Source organism: Nicotiana attenuata, chromosome 10, assembly GCF_001879085.1.
Source record: "Nicotiana attenuata strain UT chromosome 10, NIATTr2, whole genome shotgun sequence".
NCBI lineage: Eukaryota > Viridiplantae > Streptophyta > Magnoliopsida > Solanales > Solanaceae > Nicotiana > Nicotiana attenuata.
In genome coordinates, this window is record NC_031998.1 from 13,158,265 (window position 1) to 13,175,190 (window position 16,926).

The 16,926-nt window shown below is 39.1% G+C and overlaps 1 protein-coding gene across 1 annotated transcript in view; it reads right to left on the bottom strand.

Moving 5' to 3' along the window:
- Window positions 1-16,715, bottom strand: part of LOC109233589 (RNA-directed DNA polymerase homolog) — a 19,787-nt gene extending 3,072 nt beyond the window's left edge. The window contains exon 1 of the mRNA XM_019399473.1: window positions 16,304-16,715. Within this exon, the coding sequence (XP_019255018.1) occupies window positions 16,304-16,715 (412 nt within the window). The remainder of the gene's footprint in view (window positions 1-16,303) is intronic.

The following is a 16,926-nucleotide window of genomic DNA, read 5'->3' on the forward strand; positions in this document are numbered from 1 at the left end:
AATGAGATAAACCTTTGATTATTTAATTTTCAGTAAACTATAAATGAGAAAACTAATTAAAAATTACAGAAGAAAAGAATGTACGAAAAAGGGGGATACAAGTAATTTTATGATATTTATAATTTGAATTAATTAAAAAATAAAAGATAAATAAATAATACTCAAAAACTTATTGATAATTTTAGACCATTGAGGAGTTTTGAATAGTATATAACATAAGTTTAAAAAATAAAATATTTTCAGAGTAAGAAAATATATATCTATGTTATATTAAAAGAGAAGTAGTGTCAAAATATTAAGCCAATTGAAAAGTTAATAAAAAGTCAAATTAGTAAATGTACAGTACTAAGTACTTGCTAATTCAAAATATTAAGCCAATTGAAAAGTTAATAAAAAGTCACATTAGTAAATGTATAGTACTAAGTACTTGCTAATTAATGAAGAATAAATAAGAAACAAACAAAAACTTTCTAATTACTATATGATGTGTATCATTTAATTTTGTATAAATTTTATTATTATTTATGCACACTACATTAAATAACAAAATAACAACTAGGACTTATTAAAATAATATGATATATTAGATCATAATTATAATGATTAATATTCTGCCAAATTATCTGCGCATCACGCGTGTTCTAATACTAATACAGAAAAACATAAGATAAGCATATATATATATAATATATAATATATATATATATATATATATATATATATATATATATATATATATATATATATATATATATATATATTGATAATTTTATTTAATAAAAATAATCAAAGTCTTATCTCATTATACTTCTGATGAATTCAAAACTATAATTTAGTAAAAAAAAATTATATTATTTAATTTTCAGTAAACTACGAATGAGAAAATTGATCAAATATTACAGAAGAAAAGAATGTACGAAAAAGGGGGATACAGGTAATTTTATGATATTTATATTTTGAATTAATTAAAAAATAAAAAGATAAATAAATAATACCTAAAAAACTTATTGATAAATTTAGACCATTGAGGAATTTTGAATAGTATATATAACATAAGTTTAAAAAATAAAATATTTTCAGAGTAAGAAAATATATATCTAAGTAGTATCAAAATATTAAGTCAATTGACAAGTTATAAAAAACCACATTAGTAAATTTATAGTACTAACTAGCTAATTTAATGAAGAATAAATAAGAAACAAACAAAAACTTTCTAATTACTATATGATGTGTTTCCTTTAAATTTGTATAGATTTTATTATATTTCTGCATAATATATTAAATAATAAAATAACAACTAGGACTTATTAAAATAACATAATATATTAGATCATAATTATAATGATTAATATTCTGTCAAATTATCTGCGCATTGCATGGGTTTTAACACTAGTAAGAGAGAAAAGCACAATATTATCCTTCTCTCTTGCTTTCATGCTTTGCGCCCAAGATCAATAAAAATAAATTCAGTGTAATATTATAAAATAGGGTCAGGGAAGAATAGTGTATACTATGCAGATCTTACCCCTATTTTTAAAGATAGAGAGACTGTTTTCAATAGACCCCCAAAGGGAATATGACAAAGAAGCAGGAACAACAACAATAACAATATCAAGATAAGATGATAAATAACCAAATTGAAAGAAGCAACAACAACAACAACAATAGACCAAGTGTAATCCCATATGTGGGATATGGGGAGGGTAGTATGTACGAAAACCTTACTCCTATCTTCAAGAAGGTAGAGAGGTTGTTTCCGAAAGACCCTCGACAGATTGAAAGAAATAACATATAGTAAAAAAAATGCAGATAAGAAAATACGAGACTATATGTTGTTGAAAGAAACAACATATAGTAAAAAAAATCTACGAATAAAAAATATATGAGACTAATACTACTGCAACTAGCAAAAAAAGGGACACACAACTACCTACTAACCTTCTACCCTAATTCGTGACTTCCACACCCTCTTGTCCAGGGTCATGTCCTTAGTACGCTTGAGTTGCGCTATGTCCTGCCTATACATCTTAGGCCTACTTCTCCCTCTCCCGATACTTCTTAGGCTTACTTTTCCCTCTCCTCAATCCTGTCATAGCGAGCCCCTCACACCTCCTCACCAGAGCATCTATACATCTCCTCTACATATGTCCGTACCATCTCAACCTTACTTCTTGCATCTTGTCCTCCCATAGAAGACCAACTAAGAAAAATGGGAAATAAGAAAGAAAACATAAGGAAAAATATCTCATCGAGGGAGAGAATTCTTATTGATTTGGGATGAATTACAATGGAATAGAACCCTCTATTTATAGGGAGAGGGTAACTTAGCCACCAAGTAATGAACCTTAGAATCTCTCTAAAAATAGACATTCACCATAAATACAATTCTATTTATAACACTCCCCCTTGAATGTCTATTCAACAGATAATGTGCCTCGTTAAAACCTGAACTGAAATAAAAACCAGTGGGAAAAAAAATCTAGAGAAGGAAAAAGAGTACACATATCTAACAATACGCCTTTTGGTTGCCTCGTTAAAAACCTTGCAAGGAAACCCCAGTGGGACAAAACCTTGTAAGGGAAAAAGAGTACAACGCGTATTACTCCCCCTGATGAGAGCATCAATTCACATCTTTAAGCATTTGCATTCCAATCTTGTGCACCATCTTCAAAAGATCATTGGTAGAGATTTGATAAACAAATCAGCCATATTAACTTGGACGAATTTGTTTCACCTCGAAATCATCATCCCTAATAGATGTATTGTCTTCATATGATCTTGTTGGAATCGTCAGTTCAATATCTTCACATAGAGGTGAATACTCTTGCTATCATATTATCTTGCCTATAGTTATAGCAAGATACATTTGTGCACAAATTGCACTGAGTAAGTGGTACTTCAAGACCAAGAATTGTATATGCTTCAAGCAACTTAAATCCTTCATGAATTGTCATATAAGTTAAGTCATATAAGCCATATGATAGACTTTAGATGCATATCAAGTTTTCATGTCATGCTAGACAAGTAGACATATAAGATATCGAAAATTGATTGCACATACCATTGACTTTATACTTTCAAGTGTTTGAACTGCAGGTCCAAAACTACATGTCTTTCATATGAAATCAAATTCTACTTGAATTGTTTCTCCAGACTTAAGATCCTCACATATATTTAGCGATATTATAGATATCGTCGACAAACATTTTATATCGGTTCCAACCTCCTTATTTTTCATAAAGACATAACATAGAGATCTCTTCATTCTTATATTCAGGTACCTGAATCTCTCATGAGATTTTATGAAGTGTTATGCCATGTGATATTCTAGATCACTTGCCTCCTTTATTATGATCATTTGCTCATCTTCTTTATCAAGAAGTTTTATTTGAAAACGATCTGTCTATATGCTTTAAGCGTACCATAGACTTTGTCCTTCTAGGACTTATTCTAATATGAGCATTTGCAGTGAGAATATAGTTACTTTCTTTGGGTCAGCAAATGCGTCTGGCATGCTTTGCAATATATTGCAGATGAATTATCATTTTATGAACTTCAGGTTCATATTATCTTATTTGAGGATCTATATGTACAAATGATAATTCATTCCACGTAACTTTTTCTCAACTATTTATCATGTCTCCCCCTCATGTTAGAAAAACTAACTTGTTTCCTCAACTTTGAGAATCCATCTTTGTGCGTTATGGTGTTAATTAAAATATACACCGCACATCAATAATAATAAGATGGAATTATTTGGTTCCTGACCCTGAACCACTTGTGAGGTGAGAAAATAATATACTTTCGTATATAACGTATATCAAACTGATATAGATAACTTTGTTCTCATAAGCAATAGTTTAGCTATTAAGTGGAGGCACTCAATAAATCATTTTGCTAAACCAACTGCGATGTAAACCAACTTATCCAGATGAACTATCTTGAATAAAAAATCTGGAAATTATGCTCTAAATCAAATTATTGAGCAAGTTACCTCGCAAAATACCATGTTGCGGGTTAATAATAATTGCACATGTAACCATCTCATAGATGCATCTTATGTGGTATACATGGCAGATGAATGGGCCCATATTCACCTTTGATATTTCCAACATTCATGGGATTCAATCCCAATTTTAGTTGGTCTATCAATTAATGAGAACAAGCAATATAAGAGAATTCATGAAGAACTTTCTAGGTCTTTAATATTTACCCATGTGAATTCTCTATTATTTTTGCACATCATACTTAAATTGATATGGATAAACCAATTATGCCAACTGAATAAACTATCAATATTGATAAACTTCAGGGTTACACCATGACGTGTGCAATTATCAATAAACTCCAAGTTTATTATGATATGGGTTCTTATATCAATAAACATCCACTTTAGTATGGTATTCTTTTATTTGTGTAGTACAAATTAGAGAATAAAGCGGGTAACTTTTCACATACATATTACCCCGCTACAAGTTGTAGTAATAGAAGATATTAAATCTTTTCTTTATTTATAGTATCAATATAATCAACCGCTTTCGCGTATACTTTGGAAACTGGATAAGTTTCTTTGAGACGTACAACAACACAATACCTTATTGGTATTTCTCCAAAATAGTATAATTGGCTCTTGTAGAGTTCTCAATTAATTTTGTACTATCACATATTCATCAACATCCATATGGTGAATATCTCTTTTAAGGAGAAAGTTATACTATTATGGTCATGGTCAAAATTATATGCAAGATGTGTTTCTTGCATTATTGTTGTCCTTTAATAATCACATAGCCAAAATATTTTGGCGTACAATAGGTACATGACCAATGACCATTCATGCCATAATAATGACATTATTTTCTTATATCATCTCAAACCTCCTTCTAGAGGTGAGTGTGGTATATTCACTACCACTAGCACGTTCATATTCTTCCAAGAATGAATATGTATTCATAAATCAGATGTTGTCACATTCACATCATGAATAGACCATAATCATCTGTATGTGCTTTATAAAATCTCATGTCAAATAAAAGACAAATATTACTTTCACAAAGTGAAGGAGTATTTTGAGAATCCTTATTATTCTCATTATCACAATGATGACGATTATAATTTCGTCTATTGCCACGTCCACATTCATTGATACCTTCACGGTAATAATTTTGTCTTCTTTCAGACGTATTACATACTGCTATCACATTCTCTTAAGGGAATGAGAATGAAGCAAATTCAATGGGACGGGTTTGCACCTCTTCGCCCACAATCATACATGAATTTGATCATGGCAAGGCATAGAAATTTTACCACTTCAGGTGGTTATAATTTCTTACAAACTCCATTAGAGTTATTGTAACGACCCGACCGGTCGTTTTGCATTTTTTTTAAACCCGTTCCCTTAAATTAGACTTCCCGCACTTGCTTTGGCTAATTTATGACTTGCGGGGATGGGTGGTTCGGAATTTAGAAGAGTTTTTGAGCAAGAATAAGTCTAGTTGCTTCTTTAAGTTTCTTTAAAAAGGCAAAGTTTGACTTCGGTCAACATTTTGGGGAAACGGACCCGGAATCGTGATTTGACAATTTTTGAGGGTCCGCGGGAAAATATGGGACCTGGGCGTATGCCCGGAATCGAATTCCGAGGTCCCTAGCCCGAGTAATGAATTTTTATGTGAAATTGTTAAGTTAAAGTTTCAAAGGTTTAAATAAACTAAGAAATCATTGTTTTCCTAGGTATCGGGTTCGGATTTCGATACCGAAACTTGGTACAAGTCCGAAATATCAGTTAAGACTTACCCGTAAAATTTGGTGTCAATCCGAATAGTTTAAGGGCGTTTTGACCCGTTGGAGGAGAATTGACTTGAAGTTCAATGAATTGATTCATTTGGTTTTGTGGTTGATTCCTCTATTTAGCGTTGTTTTGAGTGTTTCGAGGGTTCGAGTAGGTCCGCCTCGTGATTTCAGACTTGTCGATATGTTCGGGCGGGGCTCGGGAGCCCCGAGCGTCAAATGGTCGAGGTTCGAGTGGAGTTGAAAACTTAGGAAAAACCTTATCTGCTGCTTCTGTCATAACCGCTTCTGCGGCTCTTGGACCGCAGAACCGAGACCGCAGAAGCGGTCGTTTTACCGCAGAAGCGGTCCATCCGCCCAGGCCCAGAACCGCAGAAGCGGTGGGCTTTCCGCTTAAGCGGCCTCGCAGAAGCGAGGTTATGACCGCAGAAGCGGCCCATGCCCCCTTGCCCATTTCCGCAAAAGCGGCTCATGTCCGCAGAAGCGGAACCCTCAGAAGCGGGATTTCTTCCGCAGAAGCGGAAATCACTGGGCAGAAGGGTTCATTCATACGAACCCAAACTCATTTCTTCCACATTACTCTCAACACTTAGGCGATTTTGGCGATTCCAAAGAGGAGGTTTCCACATAACATTGCAAGGTAAGTAATACCCACTCATTTTTAGTTCAAATACATAAACATTAGGTAGATTTAACACTAAAAATTTGGTGAAATCAAGGGATTTGAGCTAGACCTAGGGTTCAATGAAAACTAAGGTTTTATCACATAATTTGCCATGTAATGAACTAGAAATCATATATTTGTGATCCTTAGGTGATAGAGAACAACTTCCTTCGAAAAATCTCGGAATCCGGGCACGTGGGCCCGGGGTCGGAATTTAGGAAACTTGTGTTAATGGTTAGAAAATTGCCTAAATAGTTAGGGTTCGACCTTGTAAGCCTTTATTTACTAGTTCTTACTTCGTTTGATTAGTTTGGGATTGTTCGGCTTCAAATTAAGGACTTGGGCTCGTTCTTGGACATTGGGAGTGCACTTTGGAGCGAGGTGAGTCTCCTTTCTAACCTTGTAAGAGGGAATTGTCCCCATAAAATTTTAAATGAGTAATTGTTGCTAAATGCGGGGGCTACTTACGTACTAGGTGACGAGAGTCCGTGCGTAGCTACTATATGATAGTTGATCGGGTAGTTTAGGACCCACGCCATGTCTAATCGGGGAATATCTCTTATTTTAAATTGCCAATATGATCATTTTGATTTGCGAGAGACTTGAGGAAATGAAAGGTGGACGTATGAGTTTGTTGAGCCTTGGTAGGAATTCCCTTGTATGTAATTGAGCCTTATGTACTTTTCTTGATATTTTCTTGATGATTATGGATCAGGCCGATCGCCTAGGTGATAATAGATGCATCTATGGTTCGTGCCGCTCGACCCTCGGCAATGCACAATTTATTTTATGTTGGAGCGGGCCGTCGACCTCGGCGTGATTGTGCATGATTTATATGCTTATATTTAGATATGACTTGATCACTTGTTAATATGGAAAAGGGAAAGCTGGTAGTTTAATTATGTCAAGAACATGGATATGACTCTTCTCTTAAACTTGTGTTAATAGAAATTCTTCATGCTGTATATCTCACTTATTTATTATATTATCTTGACCTTTGTAAGTATCAAGTCGACCTCTCGTCTCTACTTCTTCGAGATTAGACGGGATACTTACTGAGTACATATGGTTTATGTACTCATACTACGCTTCTGTACTTAAATGTACAGGATTTGAGGCAGGTGAATTTTGGATATCATCCTGGTGCGCAGTAGCGAGCACGCTTGGGGACTTCTACGGTGAGCTGCTTCTCTCTCATGCCGATCCGCAGCTGAAGAAGTCCTTTCTTGTATTTTTTTTGTTGTTTCTGTCTATCCTGATTCAGACAGTAGGACAGTGTATTATTCTTTTGTGTATATTCTACTAGTCGCCCGTAGCTTGTCACACCAGGTTCTGGCACACACAGTAGTAGACATTTATTTTGGGGTTGTATCGCTATTTTAGCACTTTATGAACTTTATTGGTCTTATCTTTAAATCCGATAATCTAGTATAACTGTCTTTGGCTAAAGTAAAATGAATACTGAATCACATTCCGCATCGGCTGGCCTGACAACGGTGTTAGGCGCCATCATGACCTATCATGGAAATTGGGTCGTGATAGTTATAATCAAACTTTGTTGTCTTTGCCTGTGTATAAAATCAAATTATAGAATTTCAAGAATTTAAAAGGGAAAAATAAAGTAAAATACTTACCTTCAATCCAAAATTTAATCATGAAGGAAGTTCATGGAATAATTGACAATCATTATGCTTAATCCCAAAGCTTCCACTCAATTGATTAGAGTCTCGTGCTGATAACGTGTTATAAAACAATAAAAGAAGAAGAAGAGTATTGCAGAGAAAAGTAGAGGGAGAGAATTCTTATTGTGACGACCCAAAGGGGTCGTCACCTGTATTCCTACTCCCTCTGCACTTCTGAGGTCCTGGAAACCTCATTTGGGGTTGTCTCGAGTTGTGTGCGCAGTCCGGGCGCATAGCCGGAAAAGTTTAAATAAGAAATTTGTGAGAAAAATTGTGAAATCTTGGTATTTAATTGATTAAGTTTGACTTCGGTCAACGTTTTGGGCAAACGTACCCGGACCCGTGATTCGACGGTCCCGGAGGGTCCGTGGGAAAATATGGGACTTGGGTGTATGCCCAGAATCAAATTCCGAGGTCCCAAGCCCGATAAATGAATTTTTGTTTGAAATTGTTTTCTGAAAATAAATAAGGAAAATTGGAAATGAAATTTGATCAAAAGATTGTGGTATCGGGCTCGTATTTGGGTTCCGACGCCCGGTACAAGTCTTATATACGGTTTAAGTACTTTCTGTAAAGTTTGGTTGAATTTGGACGTTGTTTGACGTGTTTTGGACTAAAAACTCTAAACTTGATGTTTTATGAAAAATTGGAAGGAAATCCTGGGTCTTGAGGCCTAATTTGATGATTATGATGTTGTTTGGGCGATTTGATCGCACGGATGAGTCCGTAGGATGTTTTTGGGTTTATATGTATGTTCGGTTTGGAGCCCCGAGGGCTCGGGTGAGTTTTGAGTAGGTCTCGGGAGGTCCTAGGCTAGAAATTCAGATGGTTGCAGGTTCAGGGAGTTGCAGGCCCCCAGCGCGCCCGCGGCCGATTCCGCGCGGTCCGCGCAGCCGCGGTGCGTTCTTGCGCGGTCCGCGTTACTAGGTTCAGAGGGCCAGTGGTTCAAGTCGACCAGCGCGGCCGCGTGACTAATCAGCGCGGTCTGCACTGGGAGATTCAGAGAGTGGGATTTGGGTTCATTCCTCCAGCGCGGTCGCGCTCCAATACAGTACGGTCCGCGCTGGGTGGGTTCAGAGAGGGTCATCTTTCCAGCTCCTCAGCGCGGCCGCGGTGCACTTTTGTGCGGTCCGCGCTGAGTCTTCAGAAGGGTATATAAGGTCGGGATTTTCAGTTATTTTTCACTTTTTCAAAACCCAAGACACAAGAGGCGATTTTCCAAACGATTCTTCTTCTCCAAAACGATTGGTGAGTGATTTCTAACTCATTTTCCTTACTCCTTAACATCTTTAAACATAATTTTAAACTTCAAAACAAAGATTTTAATGGGGAAATTGGGAATTTAGGGTAGAACCTAGGTTTTCTAAAATTGGGGGTTTTGGACCTCAATTCGAGGTCCGATTCCAAAATAACTTACATATTTGAGTTCATGGGGGAATGGGTAATCGGGTTTTGGTTCGAACCTCGGGTTTTGACCATGTGGGCCCGAGGGCATTTTTGACCTTTTGGGGTAAATTGATGAAAAAGCTATAATTAGTCATTGGGTTTGATTTGTTTAGCACATATTGATAACATGAAGTCCTTATTGCATAGATTTGGTTGAGTTTGAGCCGAATTCGAGAGGGAAAACGATTGTGGAGGATTGTATTGGCCGTGGAAGTTGAGGTAAGTGTTTGGTTTAACCCTATCTTGAGGGAATAGGAGTCGAGTCTTGTTTGCTAATTGCTAAATGATCGAGTACGATGTATAGGCATGGTGACGGGTTCCTATACATGGGTGTCTAGCATGACCGTGAGTCCTTATATGTGGATTGTTTGGATATTGTTATGCCTTCCATGCTTAATTGATGGCTTCTATGCGTTGTAAACACCTTGTGAAAGATATTGTGATTGTGGAACTTCGTGGAGCATTGGCTCGGTCTGAAACACAAATGGTGAGAGTATATGAGATGAGAAATGCCTTGGAGCTTGTCACGAGTGCTAATGAGAACTACGGATATGAAAATGAAAGAAAAAGAGAAATAACGATTTACTCTTGCATGGTTATTATTGGTTGTTTGTGTACCCTTGTTGGGATTTCCTTCCAAATACTTGTTCACTCCCTTGCCTTTATTTGTGACTGTTGCTTGGGCAAGGTTGAGAGGTAGACATTACGGGTCGGGTTGCGCGCCGCAACAATGTTATGTGAGGATCGGATTGCACGCCGCAACAGCGATAATTGTGGATCGGGTTGCACACCGCAACAGTGATAATTGTGGATCGGGTTGCACGCCGCAACAGTGATAATTGTGGATCGGGTTGCACGCCGCAACAGTGATAATTGTGGATCGGGTTGCACGCCGCAACAGTGATAATTGTGGATCGGGTTGCACGCCGCAACAGTGTTAGAACCCTCTATTTATAGGGAGATGGTGACTTAGCCACCAAGCAATAAATCCTAGAATCTCTCTAAAAATAGACATTCACCATAAGTACAATTCTCTTTATAACACATCCATTTTAATTTATGTGAACTTATTTGATCGAGCAAAGAAGTAAGAGAGAATTAAATTTTTAAAACTTGTGATTTTAAAAATGTTATTGCATATGTATGAATACATAACTTTTCAAATTTGTGATAGTAAAAATTAATAATATTTGTGTGATTATAAGAGACCATCGTTAAATACAGAATGAGAAATTCAATTTAGGTTATCTTCAAATTTTTTTTTTTTTAAAAAATAGACTAAAAGCTAGATAGGTCACATAAACTGAATTGAAGGGAGTACTTCCTTTTCCTGTTCTCATTTTATTTTTTTTCCATACCAAGGACTATATAAAGAATTGCTCATCATTCCAAACATAAATTATAGGAGTGTTTTTTTGGTGTGCCTCAGCGAGGCTGGGTCCCGTCCCGCCCCATCCCGTCCCGTCCCGTCCCACGTAATTCTAAACGAGAGGGACCCATGTTAAACGGGGCACAGGATGGGACGGGATGACCAATTCGTCCCATTCCGTTCCGTCCCCAAACCACCCCGGTCGTGATGACGCCTATCGTTGTACTAGGCAAGCCAATTCAATACATTACAACATCGACTTCTTTTATAATTTCATTTTCTAATCAGATAAATCCCAAATCTCTCAGTTTAATATATATAAAATACGTGGAAACAAGTACGTAAATATATCAACATAGCCCGAATCTGGTGTCACTAGTCGTGAGCCTCTAGACACAATCCAACACTGTCTGCTTAATACAAAACAAGTCTGAATATAAAAATACTAGGGATAGGAAGGAGAAAGGAAGGGCTGCGAACGCCGTGCAGCTACCTTGCAATATCCGAATAGTACTCTAAAAGCAACAAACAGCTCTCACTCGGAGGCTCTAGCACCTGGATCTGCACACAAGGTGCAGGGAGTAACGTGAGTACGCCAACTCAGTAAGTAACCAAAGTAAATAAAGTCTGAGTGCAGTGACGAGCATTTAAAATCATATGCATACTTTATCAAGAATCTGAAATATCAAAGTCAAATTTGCAGTTCAATAACCAATTATCTCGTAAAAACTCCAATTTCAATAATAATCCTTTAAAATATTTATTCAACATTTTTCAGTGGAGGCTCAATATAAAAGAAGAGTGAAAAAAGAAAATCTCATAAACAAGCCTCTCAGGCAAAGTATCACTCATAAGTATAGCACCTCGGGCAAGCCTCTCAGTCACTCGTGACTCGGATCTCATCAATCAGTACTCATACTTAGCACTCCTGCTCAATAACTATATCATAATAAATACCGCTGCGGCGTGCATCCCGATCCGTTATATATAGTCGACTACGCTCACTGGGGTTGTACAGACTCCGGAGAGGCTCCTACAACCCAATATATCGCTGCGGCGCGCAGCCCGATCCAATATATTGCTGCAGCGTGCAGCCCGATCCATATATATAGATATCACTGCGGCGCGCAGCCCTATCCATAAATATATATAATATAATCCTCTCCATTCGGTCCTCGACCTCTATCTCAGTCATTAACCTCACAGCCACTCGGGCATTTCAGTGAAAATCAGGGAACTCAAGCCAAACAGTTTTTATATATTTGAAAGTGAATCAATAATAAACAAGCATAATCATGACTAAGGATATGCTTTTAAATCAAAGCAATGTGAGGAAAGTAGTAAAATACCCCTAAGGGTCCAAACAGTTCGGCACAAGGCCCCAAACATGGCATTCAACCCAAATTAACAGATTTATTTCCAAACACATGGATATCATATAAGGTTTATCAAAATATATAACTCTACAGTCGCCAGGGGACAGACCAAATCACAATCCCTACGGGTTCACACCCAAATGCTCGTCACCTAGCATGTGTGTCACCTCATTTATCAAAACAGTACAAAATTTCGGGGTTTCATACCCTTAGGTCTAGATTTACAATCGTTACTTGCCTCAAACCGGATGAAATCCTACTCCGCAATGCCCTTGTCTCTCAACTCGGCCTCAACTCGCGTCGAATCTATCCAAAATCATAATCATAACATTAATATACGCTAAGGGAACAAAGCCCACGCGAAAATAATCAAATTACATCAAAAATCTCGAAATTGGCCAAACTCGACCCCTGGTCCCACGTCTCGAAATCCGATAAATATCACATCAATTGGATCATTATCCTCCCACGAGTCCATACATACCAAGAACATCAGAATCGGACCTCAAATGGTCCCTCAAATCCCCAATTTTACCTCTCCAATTTCAAGCCCTAACTTCCCAATTTTTCACCTTTGATCCCATAAATTTCATGCTTAAACAATTGAAAATCAACATAGAATCGAGTTTTAGGTTCAAAAACCTTACCTCCAAGTGTTTCCCTTCGAATCCCTCTTCAATCCCTCTCAAAAAGCTTCAAAACCGCTCAACAATGGTGAGAAATGAGCTGAAAATCGCGAAGGCAAGAATTTATATGTTCTGCCCAGGGGTTCCGCATCTGCGGTCCAATACCGCACCTGCGACCCCTGTACATGCGACAAAAGTCCGCTTCTGCGAAATTTCACTTAAACTCCTCATCCGCACCTGTGATCAAGCCAACGCATTTGCGGGCTCGCAAGTGCGACTAACCTTCCGCATCTGCGATGCATCCCCAATCACTGGCCTTCGCTCCTGCGATAAAAATGCCGCTTCTGCGGCTCACACTTGCGGTCCCCAATCTGCAGGTGCGGTTACGACAGAAACTCAGCAGCTTCAACTGCAAACTCTAACTTTCAAACTTCCCGATAACCATCCGAAATCATCCAGAGGCCCCCCGGACCTCAACCGAAAGTACGAACAAGTCATATACCACTATTCAAACTCCTACCAATCTTCGTAACACTCAAAAAAACATTGAATCATCAAAACACCCTCGCATTCAAGCCTAAGGATTCCAAAACTTTCGAATTCCGCATTCGATCAAAAAGTCTACCAAACCTCATCCGAATGACCTGAAATTTTGCACACACGTCACAAATGACACAACAAAGCTAATACCACTTTCTGAATTTCATTCTGACTCCGATATCTAAATTTCCACTACCAACCGGAAAATACCAAAATTCTAATTTCGCCAATTCAAGCCTAAATCTACCATAGACCTCCAAAATACATTCCGATCACACTCCTAAGTCCCAAATCACCTAACGAAGCTACCCGAACCATCAGAATTCACATCCGTGACCTTTTTCACATAAGTCAACATCCGGTTGACTTTTTCAACTTAAGCTTACTCAAAAGAGACTAAGTGTCTCAAATCTCTCCAAAACCACTCCGGACCCGAACAACCCAACCCGATACCACATAATACAGCTGAACAAGGCAAAGAAAAGCAGAAATGGGGAAAACGGAGCGGTAACTCATGAAACGACCGTCCGTGGCGTTACATCCTCCCCCTCTTAAACAAATGTTCGTCCTCGAACGAGTCATGAAACATACCTGAAGCCTCAAATAGGTGAGGATATCTGCTCCGCATCTCCCGCTCGGTCTCCCAAGTAGCCTTCTCCACGGGCCGACCTCTCCACTGCACTTTCACTGAAGCTATATCCTTTGATCTCAACTTTCGAACCTCACGCTCCAAGATAGCCACAGGCTCCACATCATAAGTCAAATCACCGTCCAACTGAACCGTGCTGAAATCCAAAACATGAGACAGATTGCCAATATACTTTCGGAGCATAGAAACATGAAATACTGGATGCACACTCGACAAGCTGGGTGGCAAAGCAAGCTCATAAGCCACCTCCCCAATCCTCCGAAGCACCTCAAAAGGCCCAATGAACTAAGGACTCAATTTACCCTTCTTCCCAAATCTCATAACACCCTTCATGGGTGAAACCTTCAGTAGAACCTTATACATCACGGACCTTCCTGCCAGCATAACTCTTTTGTCTTGACTGCGCTGTACGAAGCCGCTCCTGGATCACCTTCACCTTGTCCAAAGCATCCTGCACTAAGTCAGTACTCAAAAGCCTAGCCTCACCCGGTTCAAACCATCCAACTGGAAATCTACACCGTCGCCCATATAAAGCCTCATATAGAGCCATCTGAATACTCGACTGATAACTGTTGTTGTAAGCAAACTCAGCATGCGGTAGAAACTGATCCCATGACCCTCCAAAATCAATGACTCACGCGCGAAACATGTCCTCTAATGTCTGAATAGTGCGCTCGGACTGCTCGTCCGTCTAAGGGTGAAAAGTTATGCTCAACTCAACCTGAGTACCCAACTCTCTCTGCACGGCCCTCCAGAACTGCGAAGTGAACTGAGTGCCTCTATCTGAAATGATGGAACCGGGCCACCATGCAAGCGAACAATCTCCCGGATATAAATCTCTGCCAACCGCTCCGAATAATAGGTAGTACACACAGGAATGAAGTGCGCGGAATTGGTCAGCCGATCCACAATCACCCAAATAGCATTGAACTTCTTCAAAGTTTGTGGGAGCCCAACTACAAAGTCCATGGTGATCCTCTCCCGCTTCCACTATGGAATATCTATCTGCTGAATCAAGCCACCCGATCTTTGATGCTCATATTTCACCTGCTGACAATTGAGACACCGAGCTACAAATCCCACAATGTCCTTCTTCATTCTTCTCCACCAATAATGCTATCTCAAATCCTGGTACATCTTCGCGGCACCAAGATGGGTGGAATACCGCGAGCTATGGGCCTCCTCCAGAATCAACTCCTGAAGCCCGTCTACATTGGGCACACATATCCGGCCCTGCATCCTCAATACCCCATCGGCACCAATAGTCACATCTCTGGCATCGTCGTGCTGAACTCTGTCCTTAAGGACAAGCAAATGAGGATCATCATATTGGCGCTCTCTGATGCGATCAAACAAGGAAGACCAAGAAACCGCACAAGCTAATACCCGACTGGGCTCCGAAATATCCAATCTCACGAACCGATTAGCTAAGGCCTGAACATCAACTACAAGAGGTCTCTCCCCAATAGGAATATATGCCAAACTTCCCATACTCACCACCTTCTTACTCAAGGCATCAGCCACTACATTGGCCTTCCGCAGATGGTACAAGATAGTGATATCATAATCCTTTAGCAGCTCCAACCACCTCCGCTACCTCAAATTGAGATCTTTCTGCTTGAACAAGTGCTGGAGGCTGTGATGATCAGTAAACACCTCACAAGACACACCATAAAGATAATGCCTCCAAATCATCAACGCGTGAACAATGACATCCAACTCCAAATCATGAACAGGTTAGTTTTTCTCACGGGGCTTCAACTAACGAGAAGCATAAGCAATCACTCTACCCTCCTGCATCAAAACACACCTAATACCAACTCTCAAAGCATCATAATATACGGTATATGAACCTGAACTGATGGCAAAACTAACACTGGAGCTGTGGTCAAGATAGTCTTGAGCTTCTAAAAGCTCGCCTCACACTCATCTGACCATATGAAAGGAGCACCCTTTTGAGTCAACTTGGTCAACGGTGATGCTATAGATGAAAATCCCTGAATGAACCGACGGTAATAACCCGCAAAACCAAGAAAGCTGCGAATCTCTGTGGCTGAGGAAGGTCTGGGCCAACTCTGAACCACCTCTATTTTCTTGGGATCAACCTGAATACCCTCACTAGACACCACGTGCCACAAGAAAGCCACTGAACTGATCCAAAACTCACACTTGGAGAACTTTGCATAAAGCGTCTCCTCCCTTAATATCTGCAACCCAACTCTCAAATGCTCCGCGTGCTCTTCCTGACTACGCGAGTACACCAGAATATCATCAATAAATACAATGAAAAACGAGCCGAGATAAGGCCGAAATACGCTGTTCATCAAATGCATGAACGCTGCTGGGGCATTAGTCAGCCTAAAAGACATCACAAGGAACTCATAATGACCATATCGGGTCTTGAAAGCTGTCTTAAGAATATCCGAGTCCCTGATCTTCAACCGGTGATACCCTAACCGGAGATCAATCTTGGAGAACACCCTCACTCCCTGAAGCTGGTCAAATAAATCATCGATATGAGGCAAAGGATACTTGTTCTTGATTGTGACCTTGTTCAACTGCCTGTAATCAATGCACATCCTCATAGTGCCATCCTTCTTCTTCTTCACAAATAGAACAGGCGCACCCCACGGCGAAACACTAGGCCGAATGAACCCCTGATCAAGGAGTTCCTGAAGCTGCTCCTTTAACTCCTTCAACTCCGGCGGTGCCATACAATACGGTGGAATAGAAATGGGCTGAGTGCCCGGCCTAAAATCGATACCAAAGTCAATATCCCTGTTCGGTGGC